We start from the raw sequence: 24420 nt of genomic DNA, 5'->3' as shown, positions 1-24420 counted from the left end.
GGCTAAAATTTAATAAAACATGGATCTAACTCAAAAACATCAAAGTTTAGGCCTAACCGAAATCCTCTTGCATAGAAAATCATATCTTTAAAACTAATACTAAATATCTTCGAAATAACATCCTAACATGTATATAAGAGGCTTAGGATCATCATATAAAAATATCAAAGCCTTTGGAATAAGATTAAACCACGAAATATTCAAACTTTCACCAAACAGAAACTGTTTCTCCACTTCCAGTTTTCAAGTTTCTAACTCTAAGCAAATCTATCATCAAAAGCCTTATTCATGCAACAAAACCTCAATGAACATTCATAAACACATGTTAACAACACTCCATAAAATTTTCGGACCAAGATAAGTCCATTAGCTTGGTAAAAACTTCCAAAACATAACATACTCTCCAGTTTCACGCCCAGAATGACCTTTCCATGGTTAAAAATACTTTTGACCAACCAAATGAGAATGGAATGAGACTAATAATATATCCACGGAAACTAGACTCAAAGACGAACAACTTATGTGAAGGAATAATCGTGCGAAAATACTTACAAAGGGTCGTAAATGGCCACGCAAAAAGTCCCAGAAATCTGCCCGAGAGAGCTCTTTTGGGTTTCTCTCTAAGAACGGGAGAAAGAAGTGATAAAATGGAGAGATGTATGTCTTGCATGACTTTATACTTCTGGAGGGAGAAGTTATGGGCTTGAATGACCCTTGATTGGAGGTGGATATGTGACATAAAGTGGAGAATAGAGAGGGGCAGAGACTGCTTGCAGCAGCTGTGAAAGATGGAGGTTGATGGAGTGGATTTCTCCTTCACATCAAGGCACTATTGGGTGCAGCCAATGGCAGTGGATGGTCTGCCATGTGGGGGAGGAAACTTCTCCAAGAAGCTTTGCCAAGGTGGCCAATTTCGTGGGCCTTGGTGGGCCCCACCAAGTGGGCTTCAATTTGGGGTTTAAAGGGGGTTTGGTTAGGGTTTGAGATGCTATCAAGCCCAAAATCAATTTTTCTTGGCCCAATCAAATTCCCAAGGTTTAAAAGGTTGAATAATGATGTCATAACAAGGATTTGATTAATTAATAGCATGTGGAAGTGATTTAATCAAGTGATTAAACACAATGCTAGAAATCGGATTAAAAAGGGTTTGGAGGCCAACTTAGGGTTTGGGAAAACCATTTAGGGTTTTGGTTTCAACCAAGCTTTTGGGGTTTCAATTGGATTCCAATCATTAAGGGTTTTGCTAGGGTTGAAACCCTATTTGGTCTGGCACAATTTGGTTGAACAGATGAAACACAACTTTGCTTAGGTGGCATGATCTCACACCTTGATTCCTTCACAAATCTATCTAATGGTTCTTCTTTATGTCAAGTGTCTAATACCATTCACTAAGTGTGGCTAAAATCTTGCCAAGTGTCCAAATAAAACTTCTCTAACCTAATTTGGACATTCCACACTGTGATTTTGAAAACACTGCAATGGGTGCGCTTATCGAGGTTACTATTCACTCCAAAAAAATACATATAAACTTAGTACTAAAAATTTCTAAATATTCATATTAACTTATAGTGAAAATCGTTTAACGAAATTCAACCCTGAAGTGCCCCTAAAAATAATTTCACAATTTTCAACAGATGTTTCGTCCGGAATTATGAAAATAAGTTATTGCGCCATAAAATCCTAAATAATCATCTGAGTCCAATGGCATAGACCATAATGCATTCTGACACTTCTAACTACCTCAAATAATTAAACTCATATTACTAGCACCATAGTGAGTGATAACACTGACTATGTTGACAGACTAAAACTTATGCGATTGGTCGATTCGTAAAAACTTATGGGGTTTTCACGAGATTCCTAAAGTCAACAGAAATTCCACCAATGAATTTCTAGCGGGTTGTTACAGTCATCATCGACAACGTTAGAGGTATGAATGTGATTTTTGAATATACAGTAGAGCACTTGGGATTGAAAGTTGAGAAACATCCTACTCCTTCTCGGGTCGGTTGGGTCAATGAAGACAACCCAATTTTAGTAAAGCATCGGTGCCTAGTGAAATTCTCATTGAGAAATAAGTATGAAGATGAAGCCTGGTGTGATGTGATTCCCATGACCGTTTGTCACATGTTGTTGGGGTGACTATGGCGTTATGACAAGAGGGTGTCTTATGACAAGTACGCCAATTCTTATTCCTTTAAATTTAAAGGTAAGAAATTTGTTTTAGACCCTTTGCAGATTTCGAAGTTTGAAGCACAATTAAAAAAAAAAAAAACTGTCTTGGTACTGATTATACGTCAATTCTTACGAGTTCTAAAAGATGAGCAAGTGGTGCTATTGGTGGTGAACCAGGAAGCTAAACAGGAAGATGGTCTTATTCCTACGGAAATTGTCGAGTTGCTAGGGAGATTTCAAGACATCATGCCCGATGAGATGCTGAAACAAATACCACCAATGCGGGACATGGAGCACACCATTGACTTAATTCCTGGCTCATCTTTGCCCAATTTTCCACACTATCACATGAGTCCAACAGCAAATGATGAGCTTAAGCGACAGATCCAACAACTATTAGACAGTGGGTTTATCCGAGAAAGCCTTAGTCCTTGTGCCATTCCAATTGTACTTACACCCAAGAAGGATGGTAGTTGGAGGATGTGCATAGAAAATCAAGCCATCAACAAGATAACGGTGAAGTATAGATTTCTCATCCCGCCGCTTGATGACATGTTGGATTTATTAAGTGGTGCATCGATTTTTACAAAGATCGATCTTCGAAGTGGGTATCACCAAATTTGAATCTGTCCCAGGGATGAGTGCAAGACTGCATTCAAAACAAAAGATGGCTTGTACGAGTGGTTGGTCATACCCTTTGGATTAACCAATGCGCCAAGCACTTTTATGCGAGTCATGACGCAAGCACTCAGACCATTCTTGGGTAAATTTGTAGTTGTTTATTTTGACAATATCTTAATTTTTAGCCGTTGTGTACAAGACCACTTAGACCATGTACGACAAGTTTTGGAGACTTTGAAGAGAGAACGACTATTTATCAATCGAAATAGGTGCTCTTTTATGAAACAGCAGGTGAGTTATTTTGGGTTCATCATTTCGGATCAGGGTGTGGGAGCCGACCCAGCCAAAGTTCAAGCCAATCAAAATTGGCCTGTACCACAAAGCTTTTTTGAGGTTCAAAATTTCCACAGCCTCACTACATTTTATCGATGGTTTATCCGAAATTTAGCACCATAATGGCCCCTATTATCAAGTGCCTAGAGTCCAAAAATTTCATTTGGACCGTAGCTATTGGCAAGGCATTCAACGAAGTCAAGACCAAGATGGGAGAAGCACCAATTTTGAAGTTACCGGATTTTTATAAATTATTTGAGGTTGCTTGTGACGCCTCACATGTGAGTGTTGGAGGGGTATTAAGTCAGGAAGGTCATCCTATCACTTTTTTCAACAATAAACTTAATGAGGCCCGATGAAGATATTTGGCATATGACATGAAATTTTATGCTTTGATTCAAACTGTCAAACATTGGAGTCTTTATTTAATTCATAGAGAGTTCATACTTTATACTGATCATGATTCTTTGAAGCATCTAAATTCTAAAAGCAAATTAAAATGCCAAGCATGCTCGTGGGATGGATTATTTGTAGCAGTTCGAGTTTGTTATCAAGCATAAATCAGGTGTTGAAAATAAAGTGGTCGACCACACTTGCTGTTTGTATCTTCAGTTAATGCCAGGGAATTCAAAAACCTTAAACTCCAATATGTTGCAGATGAAGACTTTGGCAATACTTGGAATAATTTAACTAATGGTGGAGGCACAATTATCGACAATTATTCATTAAAGGATGGTTATTTATTTTATGGAACCCGTTTGTGTATTCCTCGAGGATCGTTTTGATAGTTTGTTGTTTCGAAACTTCATGGAGGGGGACTAGCGGGGCATTTTGGTTATGACAAGACCTTTGCTATTGTCGTCAATCGATTCTTTTGGCCCACGATTGCATCGAGATGTGCACAAGGTGGTGGCTCGTTCCCAAGTTTGTCAGATTAACAAAGGTACTAAGCAGAGAGCGGGGCTTTACACTCCACTTCCAATTCCGGATAAACCTTGGCAACATCTTAGTATGGATTTTATTCTTGGATTACCCAAGACTATCCGACAACATGATTCCATTATGGTAGTGGTGGATCGCTTCTCAAAGATGTCCTATTTCATTCCTTGCCATAGGACTTTTGATGCTTCCAAAACTGCAACTTTATTTTTGCAGGAGGTAATTCGACTACATGGTGTTCCAACCACTATAGTGTCCGATCGAGATGTCAAGTTTATGAGCTATTTATGGAAGACATTGTGGGCAAAAATGGGGACAAAGTTGCTGTTCTCCAATGCATTTCATCTCCAAACCGATGGCCAAACCGAAGTTTGGGAGATTTATTGCGTTGTCTCATAGTAGATCATGAAACCAGTTGGGACTTGGTATTACCTCAAGCAAAATTTACTTTTAACAATTATGTTAATCATTCCACATGTTGCACGCCATTTGAAGTGGTCTATGGCTTTCGGCCCCAAACTCCTTTGGACCTTCATCCTTTACCTTTGACTTCTAGACCAAGTGAAGCTGCATTAGACTTTTTTGGCTATATGAGGGACGTCCATGAAGAGGCGAAGTGATGTCTTTCCCTCAACACTGAAGCCTACACGGCCTCTGCCATTACCAAGTGCAAGGATAGACAATTCAATGTCAGTGATAAGGTCCTTATCCGCCTGAGATCAGAGCATTTCCCTCAAGGTAGCTTTACCAAGCTACATGCACGGCACACAAGACCTTTCAAGGTTGTTAAGAAGTTGGGTTCAAATGCCTATGTAATAGAATTGCCCCTGATTTTGGCATTAGCCATGTTTTCAACATTGAAGATCTTACCGTGTTCCATAGTCTCGAAGATCAATTACCAGCAACTCCAACCACACCAGTCGTGCAAGAGATAGTTATTCGGGTCCCTAAAAATACAGGCCCTATAGATGAAATTGCTTATATATTGGATCACTAATTCGTTACTACACATCGTGGGGGTTATTATAAATTTTTGGTCCAGTGGGAAAATCGCCCCAAGTCCAAGTCAGTCTGGCTGCAGGCCTCGGAGCTCAAGCAGTTACACTCAGAGTTATTTATAGCCTATGTTCAACAACACTTGTCGGAGTCAAGTTCTTCCGGATGGGCGGCACTTGATGCAAATATGGAGGTTGTTCCGTGAATGATGTTCCATGAATCATGGTGCATGGAGATCATGCAGGAAGGAAGATTATTTCATCGAGGGGGATTTTATCCAATTGATTTTTGAATTCTTGTTTATCTAATTTGTTTTGAATTCTTGTTATTTTGTTAGCTCTTTTCTAATTTATTTCCTAGTTTATCGTAATCAATGTAATCCTTTAAACAAGGTCGAAATGGAAAGGAGAAGGCATTTGCCATTTTTACCAAGTTTGAATTTTGGAGAGACTTCAATTACAAAGAGATTCTGTATTTTTCCCTCTTGGCTATCAACGCGAGGTTGATCCTTGAGGTTCTTTGCACCACGTTGGTTTGGATTTGCTCTACCTAGCTCTAGGAATGCTGTTGTCCGTGACTTTACTAATCAGGATTTCCCTCTACATAGGCATGCCTCTCTCTAGGTGAGGTCATGGCTTTCAGCCTTTGGAATAGGGGGGACCTCTTGGTCTTTTTGTTTCTTGGGTCACCATAGTCCGTTTTTTACTACAGTTCCAATATATAATATAGGCCATGATCCTAATATAGCCATCTCTCTCTCTCTCTCCATATATACATATATATATATATATAAATTATTATAACCCTGGATTTGAACATCTAATCTCTATAAATACCCTTTCGGTCCAAATCCATGGAAGATAGCACTCTGCATGTGTGCTGATCTTTGGTAATCCAAAGCTGAAAATTCTAACCCATTGAAGTAAAATGGTTTGACTTAGAATAGTTTACCGTCAATTTCAACTTAACAAACATATTTTACAAATATCTAAATATATATATATATATATATATATTAATTCATAAATTCACAAAATAGGCCGGAACGAAGAAAGAGTCATATCCGGCCCACGAGAATGATTCTAGAAAGGTTGAAGATGAAGAAATTTAGGATTTCGGGAGGTTGAAGATAAAGCCTCCCTTGAGAGAAGATCTTTTGGAGTCATTCTGCGTGGTGGAGTTTATGCGTATAGAAGTCATAGAGAGCCTGTGGAGATCTCCTTATATAAATATATATTTCCTTCCTTGGAGTGATTGAGCCCTATTTGCCTTATAATTTTCTTTTCTTTTAGGAATCTGAGTCAGTTTACCTTATCTCTTCTTGGCCTTATCCTTAGGCTTGATTATGGGTGGTTGATTTTCTCCCCTAACAAAAGCCTATTATTCTTAAGGTCAAATTCTTCATGAAAAATGCCTTGAAAATCTTCAAGTCAATAATCTATAGAGAAAATGAATTCCAAGATGTTCGTTTGTCATAAACGCTTTCCTGATAACTGAGTGTTGAGATGGTTGCATGTGATGGTTTACCGCAAGCAACGAGCGTGTATTTTTGTTGAATGTAATGTTTTTATTTTTTATGGCGTTGGTGGACTTTTTGCCTCTTGAAGAAGTTTTCTGTTGGTACTGATGTTAGAGTTTGTTTGTCGTAACCTGTGCTAAATGGTCAGAGAGCCTACCAACCCTCTAGGTCCATCTTAGGCAGTTTTCGAGCCGTTGACTCGTTCCCAAAGGTAACCTGAGCTGGGCAGTTGTGGCATGAGCGCAAGGGCACACGGCTTGAAGGGCGAGGGTCAAAGAAATCAAGAGACTATCGTTGCCCTTTGTTCGCCATGTAAGTCAAGGCACTCGACTTTGAGGGTGAGGGTCGAAGCAATTAAGGGACTTTCATCGCTCGTTTTTCGCCACTAGTCAAGGGACTCAACTTTGCTAAAGGAGATGCTCGATCTCACTATTGTGGCGAGAGGCTAAGTTAGATAGCGCTGCCTGCTATTGTGAGAGGCAGGGCTCGACTGCACTGTTGTCCCAGGAGGTCGGTCTCGACTGCACTACTGTCACGGGAGATGGAGCTCAACCACTTTTAGAAGTTTCTGCAAAAAACCAAATAGGTTAGTGCAAATAATTCAAATTAAAAATTTGAGATTTACAAACCTATACCATTTTGCTAGAGTGTGGTGAAGACTTGAGTCGCACATGCGAGATTTGTAGGTAGCTGTGATTTGGAAATTATGAAGATTTGGAATGTAACACCCCAAACCTGGTTGGCCAGGAGAATTACTACCTGTCACTTAAGAACATGTTTCCCAACACAACTAAAATAAAACTCCAAAACTTTATTATTAGCAAAACTCAATCTCATGTACTCTAAATAACCACATTGAAAACTTCACGAAGTCATTACTGCAGCAAAATAAACTAAGGAGTCCACAATCTCCCGGTAGTCATAACAAACCAAACTAATAATTTTATAAGTCTTATTAAACCCAAGCCAAAGATATAATTAAATCTAAAATACATTAATACTAAAGGACATCAGAATTCCTTCTTCTAAAATCCTCTCCTCAGCTTAATCATGCTCACCAATCTAATCCAGGTCTCCAGTTGGACTCTCCACATCATCTGAAAAATATTATGAAGATAGGAGATGAGTTATCAACAACTCAGTAAGCAGAGGACATATGCTAGCGTGCAAACATGAGCATTTACAAAGTATAGCATGCAGAAACAAAATATTTTCCAAAGTTATCATGCAGAACAGAACATATTTTCAAAAGTAACAGAGCGATGGTTTTAAGACACGTAAAAACCCATAGTACTTTGGCATAACATAAACTGAGTATCATCATCAGATCAAAACAGAGCATTACACAGAGTAAAGACCATGTTTCACCCCCATGGTAGGGTTGTGCTAATCCCGGTGGCCAAACCAGGCAAAGACAGGTGAAATCTTTCCTTTATTCTTCTCAAACCCCCAGTGTGCACACACGAAAGACTACAATTTTGTTTCCAAAGTGGGTGCACTTAGAAACAGAGAAGTTGGTACCAACCTAAACAGAGCAGAGCATAACAGAGCAGAGCAGAGACAGAGTCTGATACAAATACCAGTACACCATGCCAAAGGTTTTCAGATGTTTTATTAAAATAATACAGAGTATTAAAATAGAATCAGACAGTTTACACACACTGACAACAAAAGCCAGAACATCTTTCTAAATAAATGCACAATTCTCCATATTCTCTATATCGCTCCCTTTTTCAAATTTCATAAACCACATGATAGAATTTAGCTCATGTCTACACAATGCATGTCAGAACATATTTTTCCTTTTTTCATAAAGATTTGATGAATAATGCAGATAAGCGACCGAGGTTGGTCTTTGTTTTTCCCAAGTTCCCATTACATCACAAAATATGCAAGTTTTCATAAAGTCAACCTCAGTCTTATTAACTTGTATAAAACCTAGCATAGGAACCCCGCTTACCTGGACAACTTAGCTTTTCAGAATTTTCCTCAAAAATGTCGAGTCGAATATAAATTGTCACCTATAAAAATAATCACATAATTTCCGTAAGTTTTCAATCAATCACGGATTTTGATATTTAAGCCTAAACTTCTAAAGTAACCTATTCTAATTTCTCAAAACTTAAAACCCTCATAATCCCAAAATATATCATCACTTCCTAAAAATCACCAATATCCATCATGACCAACGTCAAACTCAAAACACCAATATTTAAACCTGAAACAGCCAACAAATTTCATAGCATAAACCAATCACACAAACAATTTCATCATCCAATCCAACCGACCCCCTTACTCCTCGGACTCAGTCCAGCACAACCAACCAATCCACAGTAAATATGAATTAGTGCAGAAATACATTTAAATCTCAAAAGTTCTTTGGGAAAATAATTACAATGCTATAATATAATTTATGAAAGATCATGGAGGTGCTAGAAGCGGCAACGCAGCAACAAAACAGTGCCAAATGCACTGTGACCGTGGGTCTCAAAAACCCACTTTTGAACGGGTGTAAACGAAGACTCGAGATTGATAGGGTAGGGCTTAGGGATGTCGGTGAAGCTAGTGGTGGTGGTGGTTGGCCGTGGGTGGCGGCGTAGAGGGCGGTCGAAAGCTAAAATACTCAAAACTGAAATATTGATGGCGGGGCTTCACCGGTGACAAATCAGAGGTGGGGTTGGGTCCATTGGATTGCTAGGAGGTCGAGTATGATGTGGTAAGAAGATGGTGGCCGGAGATGGCGCGACGGCAGCGCAGCGGTGCAAGGAGTGCTACGGCTTGGTGTGGTGTGTGGGGACTATCAGCATCGAGTTAGGGGCTAAAATCACAGGGGGTGATCGACGGTCGAAGGGGAGGTGAAAGGGAGGGCCGGTGTCGGGCAGGTGCATGGCGGCGGGCTGGGGGACGACACATGGACAGAGAGAAGAGAGAGGGAACGACGTGTGCGCGGGAGAACCAGGGAGAAGGAAAGAAAAAAGAAAGAAAAAGAAAAGGAAAGAAGAAAAGAAAAAGAGAGGAAAGAGAAAATTGAGGAAAAGAAATGAGGTTCAATCCCCACATCTTGGGTCACAAAAATGATCCAACGGAAACGATTTCAAAACAACAAGTAAAATAAAATAATTCAAACGTAGTGATTAAAATGAAAATAAATAATTAAACCCAACAATAAGTTAATTAAATATGAAAAACAATTTAAATGTATTACAATAATCAATTATAAGAAAGCACTTCAAAATAATTTTTACAAAATTAAAATCATAAAAATAAACCATCTAAAAATCCAACCAATTTTAAAATAAGAGAATAAATTTTTAAATTAATAACAAATAATCTTTCAATTAAAAATATACTAAAATACGGGGTGTTACATCCTTCCCCCCTTAAAAAAAATTTCGTCCTCGAAATTTATAAGGTCAAACATGACGCTAAAGCAGGATAGAAGATACAACCCAAAACACGCTCGGAAGGATCATACCATCAACAACTCCCAACAAGCATGAGTAATGTTCTCTCAAGTCTATTTCCATAGGCAATTCCATCATACTCGTATTAGTCCCCCAGTGGCACAACACGTCTAGTATTCCTAGGTCTGGCGTTTATTATGTAACGCCCCAATGGAAGGCCCAAACCACATGGCTTATACTCCAAAATGACTAGTCAATGATACAATTGGAACCATATTGGAACCTTATAAAGAGCAAGAACTTCTCATTCCCAAGCAATGTGGGATCTCATACACCACCTACCCTTATCCATATCATATGGGGTATCACATGAAATGCTCACAGTACCGAGCAGTCTAATTTGATGAAAAAAATTAAGATGTCTGAACAGTGCCCAAGAGGGGTTTTGTAACCAGTGTTTCTCGCCATATGAGAAAATTTAGAAGCCAAACCGTAGAAACTCGCTGAGGAAATCGAAGAGAAACATACAAACACTTACCTATGACCATAAAGAAGACGATTTACAATCTTGACGAGAGAAAAGAAACAATCTTTAGATAAAAGCAAACACAAACAAAGGATTTGAGAAGGATAGAAAAAGCTTGATATCAGAGAGAGAGAGAAGCTTTGATGAGAGAATGAAAAATACCACAATCCAACACTCTGTCGTCCACCCTCACATCAACCAGGAAAAAAATCCCTTCATCCTGACAATGTCCTATCATGAAACTATAGAATAAACCAGAAAAAACAAAAAAAGAAAAACCAAATTCAGATCTCCAAGAACCAATTATACAACCCAGATGAATGAAAAATGCAAACAAGAAAGCCCATACTGTTTTTTTTAGACTTTTTTTTTTTTTAAGCAAGAAAGCCCATACGTGGTCACCCACGAATGATACCACATTGTATGCACCAACTAATTAATAAAACATAAGGTCATAACTGTAATTACACAAAAACAAAACAATAAAAGACTCGGCCATACAGACTGAGAGAGACAAAAGAGATAAAAAAAAAAAAATAGAAGAAAAAATGGAACATTAAAAAGACGCACCAATCAATTAATAAAATAGAGGGTCATAACTGTAATTGCACACAAAAAAAAAACATTAAAGACTCGGCCAAGCGGAGAAAAAAATAGAACATTAAACAGGGAAAAAAAAACAGAAGAAGAAGAAGAAATGGAAGAGATAAAACACGGTCACAAGACTCACAACCGTAATTAAAGACTAAAAGGACAACATTAAAAGACTCAGTCAGGCAGATTAACAGAAACTATTGTACCCCTCTCATCAGCCACCCAAACCATCCCCTCATCCTAAAAGGAAACTGATAGATATTAAGATAGACTTAATTTTAAAGATCTTTTATAAATTTTAGATAGATTATAAGATCAAAAATTAAGAAAATAAAAAAATAATATAATAATTGGTACAATTCATTTGAAACGATTCTAACAAGAATCAAATATTCAAGATAAATTTGAGACAATGAGATCATTTATCAGCAACAAAACCCAGCCACGAACTCGCTTTGAAAAAACCAAAAAGGAACTCACACAGCAACGAAATGACACTGCAAGAACTAAACAAAGGACAGAAAGTTCTAACTACACGGAAACACCAATCTAATAAAACGAAAAACAAAAGAACAAGCATCTGGCACAAGGGCATAAACGTGATAAAGGAAAAAATGGATGAACAAATCTACTGCCACTTTTATAATAATATACATATATAAATATATATATATATATATATGTGTGTGTGTGTGAGAATAATTGTTGTAAGCGTTTTTCATCTCATGTCTTATAGTTTTATTTTTTAGTAATTATTATTATTTTGAAATTTAATAAAATTAAATTATTTATTATATTTTATATACGAATTTAAAAAGATTATAATGATGAGATGAGATTAGATAAAAAATATTTTTTGTATCCAAACGAGACCTTTATCTCTACCATGTCAATGGTATCGAGAATATATTATTTATATTGACTTGCAAATATGATTCAAAATATATAGAAACCAAGAGAGGTAGAAGGTTTGTTGACTGAAGTTAAAAACTCTAAATTTAAAAGCCTTCGGAAAAATAAGAGGTACAAATGGAAAAGTTTAAAATGTTTGTTTAGAAAATAAATTTAGATAAACCAACTAACTGTACATAAGAGCAATTTTTGGGATCTGGAGATGCATTTGGTGTGCTACACGTTATCGTGCATTGAGGGAACAAACAACGAAAAAATCATTTAAGGTGAGGGTGGTAATATACGGTATAACCCTTGAATATACCAACACTACACAAAATAAATCGGTTAGGTTAAAATGGGTTGATTTAATAAGACATGAATAATAAATGGACTAATTGTGGGTCGACCCATGCAAACAACCTATATAATATGAATAGATTATATTTTTAAGTTTTATAAATGTTTAGTTTTATATGCCTTTTTCAGTTTATGGAATGTAATATTAATATCAATACTTAACTGCTTAATATCTCAAACTATTAAACTTCTTTTGTTAATATGTAATTTTACTTTATGAAAAAATAAATTTTCTTACATATCATTGATTTGGATATTGATAATATAATATTTTATTATGAATATAGTTGTAATTGTGAATTCTTTATATAGTTATCCTTATATTATATATGAAATTATATTAATTAGGTTAAACAAATATATATGAATTAGCTTAACCTATCTGTATGAAACGGATTAAATGGGCTATGTCCATGTTAACCCAATAGAAGTTTATTATTAAACGGGTTAAGCGGATCATATTATATAACATATTACCTATAATTTATATGAGTCGTACTAAGATTTTAAGATCTGACACATTTAATTAAACGGGTCGTATTCGAATTAATCTATATAATCTAATACTCATTACTTGACAGACCCGCGAGCACGAATTGCCACCCTGCTTTAGAGTACCCCGTTACTATTGTACACATGCACATCATTCTCACTACAAGGAGAACCAAGTTCACTCCATTTTAATATATGTACAAGGGAAAGAAAATTCAACATGCTCCACTTTTTTCTCACCCTTCAAAAATTGTGATGAAGTCTAGTGTATATATATAACATTGGCCTATAGGAAGGGCACAAACTCTTTTTAAACATATTATAGACCATACCATCTTCCTAATGTACTGCCATTGACGATAACACTTGAATAGGTTAGTGCCATATTAATATAATAAGACTAAAGTATATAACATTTGTTTTTCCTTTACAAAGTAGGAATCTCGCAAATTTTGATGCGAAAAAGATATCCAACAAAAAGAATATGGGTTTGAAATAAGCGAAAATGAAATCATGGATTGGCACAATAGGTAAACCCCTTCTATAGTATTGCAACAAGGCAGTAGTGTTGAACATCTTAGAAACAGAAAGAGCATTACAATGCAGTAGTGTGTAAACTTTACAAATAGTTATATATGAGGGAGTGAATTTCCCACCATCCCCCTTATAGAGAGTAATACACTTCCAATTTTTTGAAGTACATATCTAATTTGATGCGACGTCGAGGTTTTGCAGCATCATACATCTTCATGAGCAGCTTGTGTCATAAGTTGCGAGTCCCAGCAACTCTGGACCTTCTAGCCGAGGATTATTCTCAAAGCTACATCATTGGAACGATATAAGTTTTGGATGACCACAAAAGGAAAGAGCGGCTAGCAGTGAGATTAAAAGTGTAATAGGATGGGCATAAAGATGACACAGTAGGATTAACTCAAAATTCAGCAGTAAATCACCATAAAAGCAGCCAATTTTTATAACAAAGCAAGCTGAAACATTAATAAAGGGAAAAAAAAGAAAAAAGGAATGAAAAGTATGCCACCAGTTGAAAATACAATGTGACTAAAACAAAATATTTTTCTTAAGGGCTCGTTTAGATAGTGAGATGAGAATGAAATGAGATGGTTTTAGACGAGTTAAATAAAATATTGTTAGAATATTCTTTTTTAATATTATTATTGTTTTGAGATTTGAAAAAATTGAATTGTTTATTATATTGTCTGGAAATTTGATAAAGTTGTAATAATGAGATGAGATGACGTAAGATGGTTTCTGTATCCAAACGAGCTCAGTCAATGTGATTAAAACATTTTAACACTACAATATTGTTTTCTGGCAATTAATATAACAGAGTAACAGACAACTGACATTTCCATGTAGTCATGTCACAATAGACACTAACAACATTAACACAAGTTGCACCCACAATGAAGAAGGCCAAGTGGGTTGAAGCGTCTAAACAAGCTGAAAACAAGGATAGGCTAGCAAAGATGCTCAGTCTCTGAAACAGGTTCCTTTCAGCAACACAATCAGTTGTTTCCTTGCGCTCTGTCACTATGCTTTTAGAAGTTTCCTTTGATATGACAGTATTAATTCATTGTGTATCGAAATATCCATGATTAGTTCCACAGTCAAATGACATTTATCTCTCTGCATTATTATTAGAGCGATTTTTGGATCTGCTAACGTAAAAGGTTCTTTGCATGTTAAGTTGGTATAATCACAAGGCACTTGTACTCAATTAATTCAGGAAATTACAAGCCGAGAGACCCCAGACATTTGCACACTGTAAGATGACAATATTTGATCTTAACATAACTTTTCACCGCCAGAAATATGATGTAACCCAAAAATTTGGGTAGGTCTTAGAGGTAACTTGTAATTTATAAGATGTATACGAGAATCAAATGCTCGTATTCTTTAATGTTTTCCTTGGCTGCTGTGTTTCTCTTGAACTCTATCATGTCCTCAATTTATTATCCACAATTACTTGTTAGTATTGTCATACAATAATATGGAAAGCTCAACAGTCCATCTAGGAGCTTTAGTTCTTTATATTCTTCATGGTCCAATCCTACAGCTTGGTCCACCAACCTAATCCTATGAACCTGATCTAATTGCACAAAAGTGAATTTAGGATAATCTGGATTGTTCGTTAAATTCTATTATTGGAAAAAACTCTAATCTGGAATTCAATCTTAATAACGAGACTCAGTTCTAGTAAGGGGGCATTAGAACCTTTTCAGTTTTGTTTCCACTGAAAAAGATGTAGCTTTTGTACAGTCAGTGTGTAAAATTCTTTTGAGATACATACATAGAGAGAGAGAGAGAGAGAGAGAGAGAGAGAGAGAGTTGATTCCAAGGAATATCCATGCCTAATTCATTGAAAATGGCATTGCTAACTAATCTAACAGTGTGAGACACCTTGAAGTTATACTCAAAATAAGAGTTTTTGGTAAATAGAAAGATACAAAAATCATTTAAAAAAACCAAACTCTATAGCAGTAAGTTACCATCTTAATCCTCAACCTTTCATATAGAAGTCTCGGTGCGAAAATATTTTGTGCTTCCCCAAAAATAAAACAGTTTATAGCAACTCCACTCTGAATTGGCTCATTAAATACCCAAGATCTACAATGTACCAATTGTAATGACCCAAAGAACACCCAAACCGCATCTAGACTTATTTTCCAAAACGACCAGTCAATGTTATGATTGGAGTCCCTTGGAATCATTATAAAGGGCAAGAACCAGTCCCTCCCAAGCAATGTGGTAACCAATTCACCACCTTCGCACACTCAATGTGGGGTTTTACACGAATACATTGTTTCAAACATTTTTCATTCTCTGTGTTATCTTTTTTGATAAGTAAAAGAGCATTTTCCATTCTCTTATGTTATTAATTTCTTTGGTAATTACATACTTGTATTGGACATAATGGTTTATAAAAAAGAATTGTCAATGATTTTTTTTAACAATTAATGAGAATATTATAATCACTTCAAAATAGCATGAAAGATATATTGTCTCCAACATGTGAAAATATTGTCATATGATCATGTACTCATCCCTTTTGGTTGTCAATTTTGAACGGGTGGGAAAATGCAACTAACATTATAAATCTCCAATTCGTAGGGTCAAGGCAGAGAGGTAAAATATACACACCCGAGTACATACCAGAGATGCATTACACATATATAATACAATTTTAAATGAGCACTTATACGGAACAGGGGGGAACCAAGGGAGAGGAACAGAGAGAGCTATAGAGATGCATTGTGGTCTATGTGAAGTTTCAAACAATGGTCCCATGGAAAGTAAAAAAAAAAAAGTAGTCAACTCTTGAAGTTAAAAAGAACACAATGAGATGGAGATAGTCAGAGAAAAGATAAAATGGAAAACACAAAACCTCCCAATAGTTTGAACTAAATGAGGTCTTACTTTTAAAAGTCCAACATATAATTTGCAATTGTTTATGTCGAAGTGTTAAAGATATAAACTTAGCTTATAAAATAAATCATGAAGTGACACAACTTGATTGGATATATGCAAGACATTTCAACTTTATACCCCGAACTTAAACACAAGGACGCTATGCCGGTTTCATGTTTTACTGTCTAACCACATAAGAGTACTTACTTTCCCAAAGATACAAACATAAAAAAACTTACTTGTTCAAAGGGATGTGCTCAAATGGTCCGCTGGTTGGAATAGTTCCACACAAATCATTGTTCGAGACATCTCTGAAAAGACAGAGTTTTCAAGTCTTTTCTATAAGTGTGTTACCCTACAAAATAGCATGAGACCGGATCCACCAAAAGGATATTAATAAAACTTACACAACTTTGAGGGTAGAAATACCAGTAAGCTCCCTGGGGATTGGCCCATTTAACCTGTTGTCATTAAGCCGCCTGCCAAAACAAGTATTAATGAATAATGAGAAAGACTATTTATTGGATGTGTTCATGCTATGGAAATTATACTTGAAAATACATAGGAAAGAATAATCATCAGATCAAGTAATTATATGACAACAATTTGTCAATGTCTAATTACATGAATTTGGTGAAAACGTTAGCGAACCACAAAACTTTTTACTTGCAGGTAGCGAACCACAACATTGATGCTCATATGTTCACTTGGCATCCTAAATTTAGGCTCTTGGTCGATTCAGATGTCTGCCCATTTATTATTTTACAGATCAATCTGAGAGAAAATGAAATGAGAAAGGAAAAATAATATATCCAGCTCTAATTAAAGAGGGCAATTGAGAGAAAGCAAATCCCAGAACAAAGTCTAATCATGCATAAAGAGAACACTGGTAAATTTAATAAAACTCACAGGAACACAAGAGACTTCAATTTCCCCAACGAAGGAGGAATTGTCCCAGAGATGTTGTTATTGTATAAATCCAAGCTGATGAGACTCTTTAGGTTACCAAGTTCTGAAGGAATAGTCCCTTCAATGTGGTTTTTATATAGCTCCCTGTATCAACAAAGAAAAAAGTGGTCTCAATTGATTAAAGGATACCCCAATATGAAGAGGACACTGGCAACGGATACTCATGGCAGTCAAAGCGGGAGACAAATGCCTTAATATCAAATATGTGATCATTTCAGAACTAACAATAAATCAAGTGAGCATACTGTCAAGAAAAAAATAAACATACAGATACTGTAGATGCTCTAGCTTCCCAAGTTCAGGCACCAAATGTCCAGATAAATTTGAATTACCAAGATCACTGCAATATAAGAACAGAAAAAGGAAAAAAATTATTCTTGAGACATTACAACAAAGTTGCACATGTAACTTAAAAACTGCAAGTGTATCTAACATAATAACCACATAGTTGTACAATCAAACTCGGGTTGGTCGCTAATTCCACAAACCCAAATTAAATGTCAATAAGAATATGTTGCTAATTCTACAAACTTTAAATGAGTAGTGGAGACTCTGATATGGGCCTATTCACTTCAAACAAAAAATACACTTGCAGGGAGAATCATAATATTGGTTTAAAGCCTTGCAGTACATTTTTTAGTAACATACATAATAGACTTGCGTATGAACATGCATATGCATAGCACAGAGTCCTCAGCATGCCTAGGCCCTTTTCCCCCACATCACTTCGAAGTCGAGAACTCCATTTTGGGTCATTCATTGGCACTAGTCCATGTTTGTCCAAAATAACCCATATTGTAAACTTCTTAAGGTAAAAACACTTTGTTCGCTACCCCCGTCACTTAAAAAAAAAAAAAAGGTCCCTAGACTATGACAAAGGCATATCTTGCTGGAAAGCAATGCAAACAACTGGAAGTAGATGGTGAAGCAAAGTTCCAATACCTAAAGGGTTAAAAAGAAAAGGAATGTTGGTTAGGAACAATAACATCCACATACGGAGTTTGCCTACGGAGAAAAGTTTAATCGAGTAGATTTGAATTTTTAAACCAAGCGAACTTATTCGAATCAGAATCCAAAAAGCAACAGGAAGCAAACACAACTAGCATGGTTTTCTTAGTTGAATTAAAAACCCTTTTCTCTAACCAAGTTTTTGACCACAATTCCACAACGCTGCCTTCCATAAATACATAAAAACAAAACCTATTTTTTCTTCTCTCCCGCTCAAAAACCAAGAATTACAAACTCAAAAGCCTTGTGCCACTAAAAAAAAACAGCATTAAAATTAAAGCCGAAAAACTAAACCAGAATATCACCCCAAAAAGAAAAGAAAAAGTGAATTGGATCAACTTTATTTGCCTCAGAACGAAAGATCAATAACAAGAGGGATATGAAAAACTGACAGGCGGGTGACGCGGTTGTCCTGGTTGCAGGTGATGTGGAACCAAGTACAGGGGTTAACAAGGGTGGGATCCCAGCTCTGGAGGACGTTGTCTGGATCTGTTAAGCTCCGCCTCAGCGTGTACAGAGCGTCCCCTTCCGAGTTCCCAATGACAAATCCTAGAGTAGCAGCCAGAGAGAGGCTCAAAACCCAGCCCAGTGCCGCCATGCCTGAGCTCGATCTCCTTTCCTTTAGGGTTTCTTTTCGTTAGGTCTGGTTGGGTACGTCAGAGGCAGAGAAAGAGAGTCAACAAAGACAGGAGGATCGGCTTTGGGAATATCAGAGTAAAACATGGAGCTTTTTCTCGTTTTGTTTTGTGTGGTTTTGTTTTGATTCGGTTTGATTTTTTTTTTTTTTTTGGGTTTATGGTTTTTAGTTAATTATATTTTTTGAAGTGGTTGTTCCACTCCACTTCCACTTGCATCCACAAACTGCTCTCGAGATAAAAGATTCCATTTTTGGATTCTTTTTCTTTGCCTTGCCTTTTCTCCATTTTCTCTACCTTTCTTCTTCGCTGTATATCCAGATATTTTCTGCTTTAACGGGTCAAGAAAGTGGGATTTATCAAAGTTACCATATTCTGATTCGTACTCCCTTCCAGAATATGCCAAACAAGACCAAAGTAATAAATCAATCACCCTTGAACAAAATCCATACAGTAACTAATTCAAGTATTCTCAAATAGAAGATATTTATAATTGTGAATTGTATAATAATTACATAATTGATTTAAAAAAATAAATAAAATATGAGACTAATATAAAAAAATTATTTTTTTAATAATAAATCATATTTTTTTTTAAAATAATAATACAACGTTTACTTATTTCGCAATTGTATGTATAAACTCATTTCCGAAAGACGAATGGTTTGTAAAGTATTTCAAAATAAGATAAATCTCGTGCAGATTTTTATAAAAAAAATGGATTTCACTTTAAAAAATGTAAAATAAAAAAAATATATATATTCTAGTGAAATCTATTTTATTACAAATGATTTATGCGAAATTTATTTATTTAAAACTTATATCTAACATCACTCTTCTCAAAATGGATAGTTTGTTAGAAATTGAAATTATTTGTTATTTTAATAAGGAAATACATTAATGTTAAGATTAGTTTGCAGTCTTTTAAGTAATTTATGTAGTTTTTTATTTTATTAAAAAGAAATGAAATATCATATTAACAGTGTTATGAACATTAAAAATTGTACGTTTCCATGCAAAATCCATGAAATATTCTCGGAATGTATCAGTCCTCTTTATCTAATAAGCCTTTGGAAGCTCATTGATGTTGATATGTAAGGGGCTGCAATATGCAGATGTTGGGAGAAACAGAACCATGAAGACAGCACTTAATATAGATGTTAGTTAATTCTGTTAGCAAGTCTAGTGCAAGTATCATTTGTATGTAAATAAAAATGGTAAGCACGACATGGTCGTTTAGTTGATAAGTGAATAAGTGAAATGTGCGTTTTGATACAATTGTAAACGATGTCGTTCTGCACATGCAGTAACTATAAAAACATATTCAATGAAGAAGGAAACTCAGATGTTATTCATGCAAACTTATCTCTCTCTCGATCTCAATCTTCTTCAATCCTCTCTAATCCTCTCAGTCTCCCTCTTCCTTCCTAATTCTTTACATCTTCTTATTATCTTCTTACTTCTTCCTTTCCACTAGTTTAGTTGATATATTGGGTCTATTACATTTGGTATCCAGAGCCATGGCAGAAGGCACACGATCTTATGCTCGGGTGGTCGAATCATTGAACCAGCTTAAACAGCAACACGATTGTCAACAAATGCAAATCGAGGACACCATAGCTATCTTGGTTCAACAACAAGAAACGACAAGACTTGATAGAGAGAAACAAGATCACCGGTTTACAGAAATTTTGCAACACATTTCCAAGATTTCCCTTAATGGTTCAGTGGGTCATGATGAGGTTCCAAAAAACGTTAGTGGCATGCACAATGTTGACAGAAACCATGACACACACGGCAGTGGGGATGAGGTTCCCTTTCGAGAACTAGTTGGCAGAACAAATTTGAGGGGCATCAAGATTGAGTTTCCAAGATTTTCTGGTAAAGATCCTTCGGCTTGGGTATATCGGGCCAATCAATACTTTTTCTACCATCAAGTGCCACCAGAGCAAAGGATCTTTATTGCCTCCTTTCATATGGATGATGAAGCATTGGTATGGTTTCAAGATGCTAGTGAAGCAGGAGTATTTCATTCTTGGGAGGATCTGAGATCCCAAGCAATTCAAGTATGTTTCGGCTCATCTCCCTATGATGATCCTATGGAATCACTTACACGATTAAAGCAAGTGGGATCAGTTACAACTTATAAAACAGAATTTGAGTTAATCTCAAATAGAGTAAGAGGCATTTCTGAAAAAAAATAAATTGAGCTGCTTTTTAAGTGGCTTGAGGGATGAAGTTAGGCTGCCCGTGAGGATGTTAAGTCCCAAAAGTTTAAATGATGCCTTTGGGCTTGCAAAGATTCAAGAGCAATATGTTAGTACACGGCAACCCTGGAGCACCAAATTCTTTGACTCATCAGTTCATTCACAGAGACCAATTCAGACTCCTTCAATTTTGGGCCCTCCCCCATCCAAGGGGCAATTTACCCCTAAACTTTCTTATCAAAGATTATCAGACACCCAGATGCAAGATCGTAGGAAAAAAGGACTTTGCTTCTTTTGTGATGAAAAATGGCAGCAAGGCCATAAATGTTCTAAACCAAGATTGTATGTCTTGGAAACCATGGATTTGTCTCAGCTAGAACCATTGGATACAGAGAATGATTCTAACCAGCAGTTCACTATAGATGATAAAGATATGCAAGATATGGCTAGAATTGCATCCATCTCTGTGCAAGCTATTGTTTGAACACCTAGCTTAAAAACAATGAAGGTTTTTTGTCAGTTAAAGAAGAGAATGGTCAGCATTCTAATAGATACTGGAAGTATCCACAACTTTGTGGATACTACAGTAGCAAAGAAATGTGGATTGCTAATTCAAGATTCTAGTCCTATGCCAGTCCGAATTGCAAATGGTGACATGATCCATAGTGTGGGCAGGTGTGAAGGAGTGGATCTACACATTCAGGGCACCACCTTTGAAACTGAACTGCTGCTTTTGGAACTGGGTGGTTGTGATGTCGTTTTGGAAATCCATTGGCTGCTGTCTTTAGGTCCCATTTTATGGGATTTTGGTAAGCTTTACATGCAGTTTACTTATAAGAACAACCTCACTTCCTTAACAGGGTTAGTTTCTACTTCTCACAATTTAATTGATGACATTGAAATTGCTACACTTTCCTTACTAAACTCTAAATGTCTTTTTTTGCAAATTACACCTATTCAGCCTCATGAGATACCAACTGAGCTACCTCAGGATATTTTAGACTTACTGGCCAGATTCAAAAAGGTTTTTGATGAACCAAAAGGCCTTCCTCCTCCAAGGTCTCATGACCATCAAATTATATTAAAACAAGGCACAACACCAGTGAGTGTAAGACCCTATCGATACCCCTTTTATCAAAAGACTGAAATTGAAAAAATAGTCACAAAATTACTGCAGTCAGGTGGTATAAGACCCAATCAATCTCCCTTTTCTTCACCTGTACTTTTGGTAAGAAAAGGGGATGGTTCTTGGCGTATGTCTATAGATTATAGGGTACTCAATGAGGCAACAGTTAAAACCAAGTATCCTATACCAGTGGTAGATGAATTATTAGATGAACTTTTTGAAGCAAGTTTCTTTTCTAAGATTGATCTTAGATCAAGCTACCATCAGATTAGAATGAAGGACGAGGACATCTTAAAAACAACTTTTAGAACACATGAGGGTCATTATGAGTTCCTTGTAATGCCCTTTGGACTCACTAATGCATCCTCCACATTTCAAGGCCTCATGAATGATGTTTTTAGGCCATTTTTGAGAAAATTTGTCATTGTGTTTTTTGATGATATACTGATTTACAATCGAGATTTTCAGTCTCATTTGGGCCACTTAGCTTCTGTTTTACATACCTTGGAAAGCCATCAGTTGTATGCTAAACAATCAAAGTGTCACTTTGCTTCTACTGAGATCAAGTATCTAGGGCACCTTATCTCCAAGGAAGGAGTCAGAGTAGATCAGAAAAAGCTAGACTCAATGCTACAATGGCCAATACCAAAAACTGTGAAAGCTTTGAGGGGTTTTCTTGGCTTGACTGGCTACTACAGGAAATTCATCCAGCATTATGCCATCATAGCTGCCCCACTCACGGCCTTGTTGAAAAAGGAAGCCTTTAAGTGGACTGCTGAAGCAACCACTGCCTTTGAACACCTTAAACAAGCTGTAACTCAACCTCCTGTTTTATCCTTACCTGATTTTTCTAAACCATTTATAATTGAATGTGATGCGTGTGCTAGTGGTGTAGGAGCTATGTTAATGCAGGACCAAAGGCCATTAGCCTTCTTAGGCCAAACTTTGAAGGGTAGACACTTGCTGCTGTCAACCTATGAAAAAGAATTCCCGGCATTAGTAGTGGCAGTCAAGAAATGGAGACCTTATTTGCTTGGAGGCTCCTTCATTGTGAAGACTGATCATCACAGCTTGAAGAATTTGTTGGAGCAAAAGATTGGCACTCCTGCTCAACAAAAGTGGCTGTCAAAGTTGCTTAGTTATGACTTTTCTGTCGAGTACAAGAAAGGTGTGGATAATAAGGTTGCTGATGCATTATCCAGGCAAGGTGCAACTGAAGAAGACTCAATGTTACTCACCATAACTGTTCCCAACCCAGTTTGGTTAGAAGACATCAAGAAAGCTTATACGACTGACCAAATGGTACAACAACTTCCTCAAATACAGCAGACTTCCTCCTCCAATGTGAGTTATTCTTGGAAATGAGGGGTTTTATTCAGAAATGGAAGGATTTACATCCCTGATTGTGCTGAGTTAAAACTAAAAATCTTGCACTTCATTCATGCAAGTCCTAATGCTGGTCATTCAGGATTTCACAAGTCATTACATCGAGCCGGAAGTGATTTTTATTGGCCAGGCATGAAATCTGATATAAGAAGATAATAAGAAGATGTAAAGAATTAGGAAGGAAGAGGGAGACTGAGAGGATTAGAGAGGATTGAAGAAGATTGAGATCGAGAGAGAGATAAGTTTACATGAATAACATCTGAGTTTCCTCCTTCATTGAATATGTTTTTATAGTTACTGCATGTGCAGAACGACATCGTTTACAATTGTATCAAAACCATGAAGACAACACTTAATATAGATGATAGTTAATTCTGTTAGCAAGTCTAGTGCAAGTATCGTTTGTATGTAAATAAAAGTGGTAAGCACGACATGGTCGTTTAGTTGATAAGTGAATAAGTGAAACATGCGTTTTGATACAATTGTAAACGATGTCGTTCTGCACATGCAGTAACTATAAAAACATATTCAATGAAGGAGGAAACTCAGATGTTATTCATGCAAACTTATCTCTCTCTCGATCTCAATCTTCTTCAATCCTCTCTAATCCTCTCAGTCTCCCTCTTCCTTCCTAATTCTTTACATCTTCTTATTATCTTCTTACTTCTTCCTTTCCACTAGTTTAGTTTATATATTGGGTCCATTACATAGTAATAAGAATATCGATTGTTGAATCAATTTTGTTAACAAATTTTGATTATCAATTAAAAGGTTTAGAATCTCTAGAAACATCCTATATAGAGGAGGGGT

At 36.4% G+C, this 24420-nt stretch overlaps 1 protein-coding gene across 1 annotated transcript; it reads right to left on the bottom strand.

Annotated features, from left to right (window-relative positions):
* Positions 1 to 13368: 13368 nt before the first annotated feature.
* On the bottom strand, positions 13369 to 19016 carry LOC108986894 (leucine-rich repeat protein 1-like). The gene is made up of 6 exons (XM_018959693.2): positions 18649 to 19016; positions 17517 to 17588; positions 17189 to 17332; positions 16687 to 16758; positions 16519 to 16590; positions 13369 to 13670 (listed from the first exon to the last, which is right to left on the bottom strand). Exons 1-6 carry the CDS (start codon positions 18852 to 18854, stop codon positions 13598 to 13600), a joined length of 639 nt encoding a protein of 212 aa, XP_018815238.2. The 5' UTR covers positions 18855 to 19016; the 3' UTR covers positions 13369 to 13597.
* Between the last annotated feature and the right edge of the window lie 5404 nt (positions 19017 to 24420).

Source organism: Juglans regia, chromosome 5, assembly GCF_001411555.2.
Source record: "Juglans regia cultivar Chandler chromosome 5, Walnut 2.0, whole genome shotgun sequence".
NCBI lineage: Eukaryota > Viridiplantae > Streptophyta > Magnoliopsida > Fagales > Juglandaceae > Juglans > Juglans regia.
The sequence above is the reverse complement of the archived record's forward strand: the minus strand, read 5'-3'. Positions and strand labels throughout refer to the sequence as shown.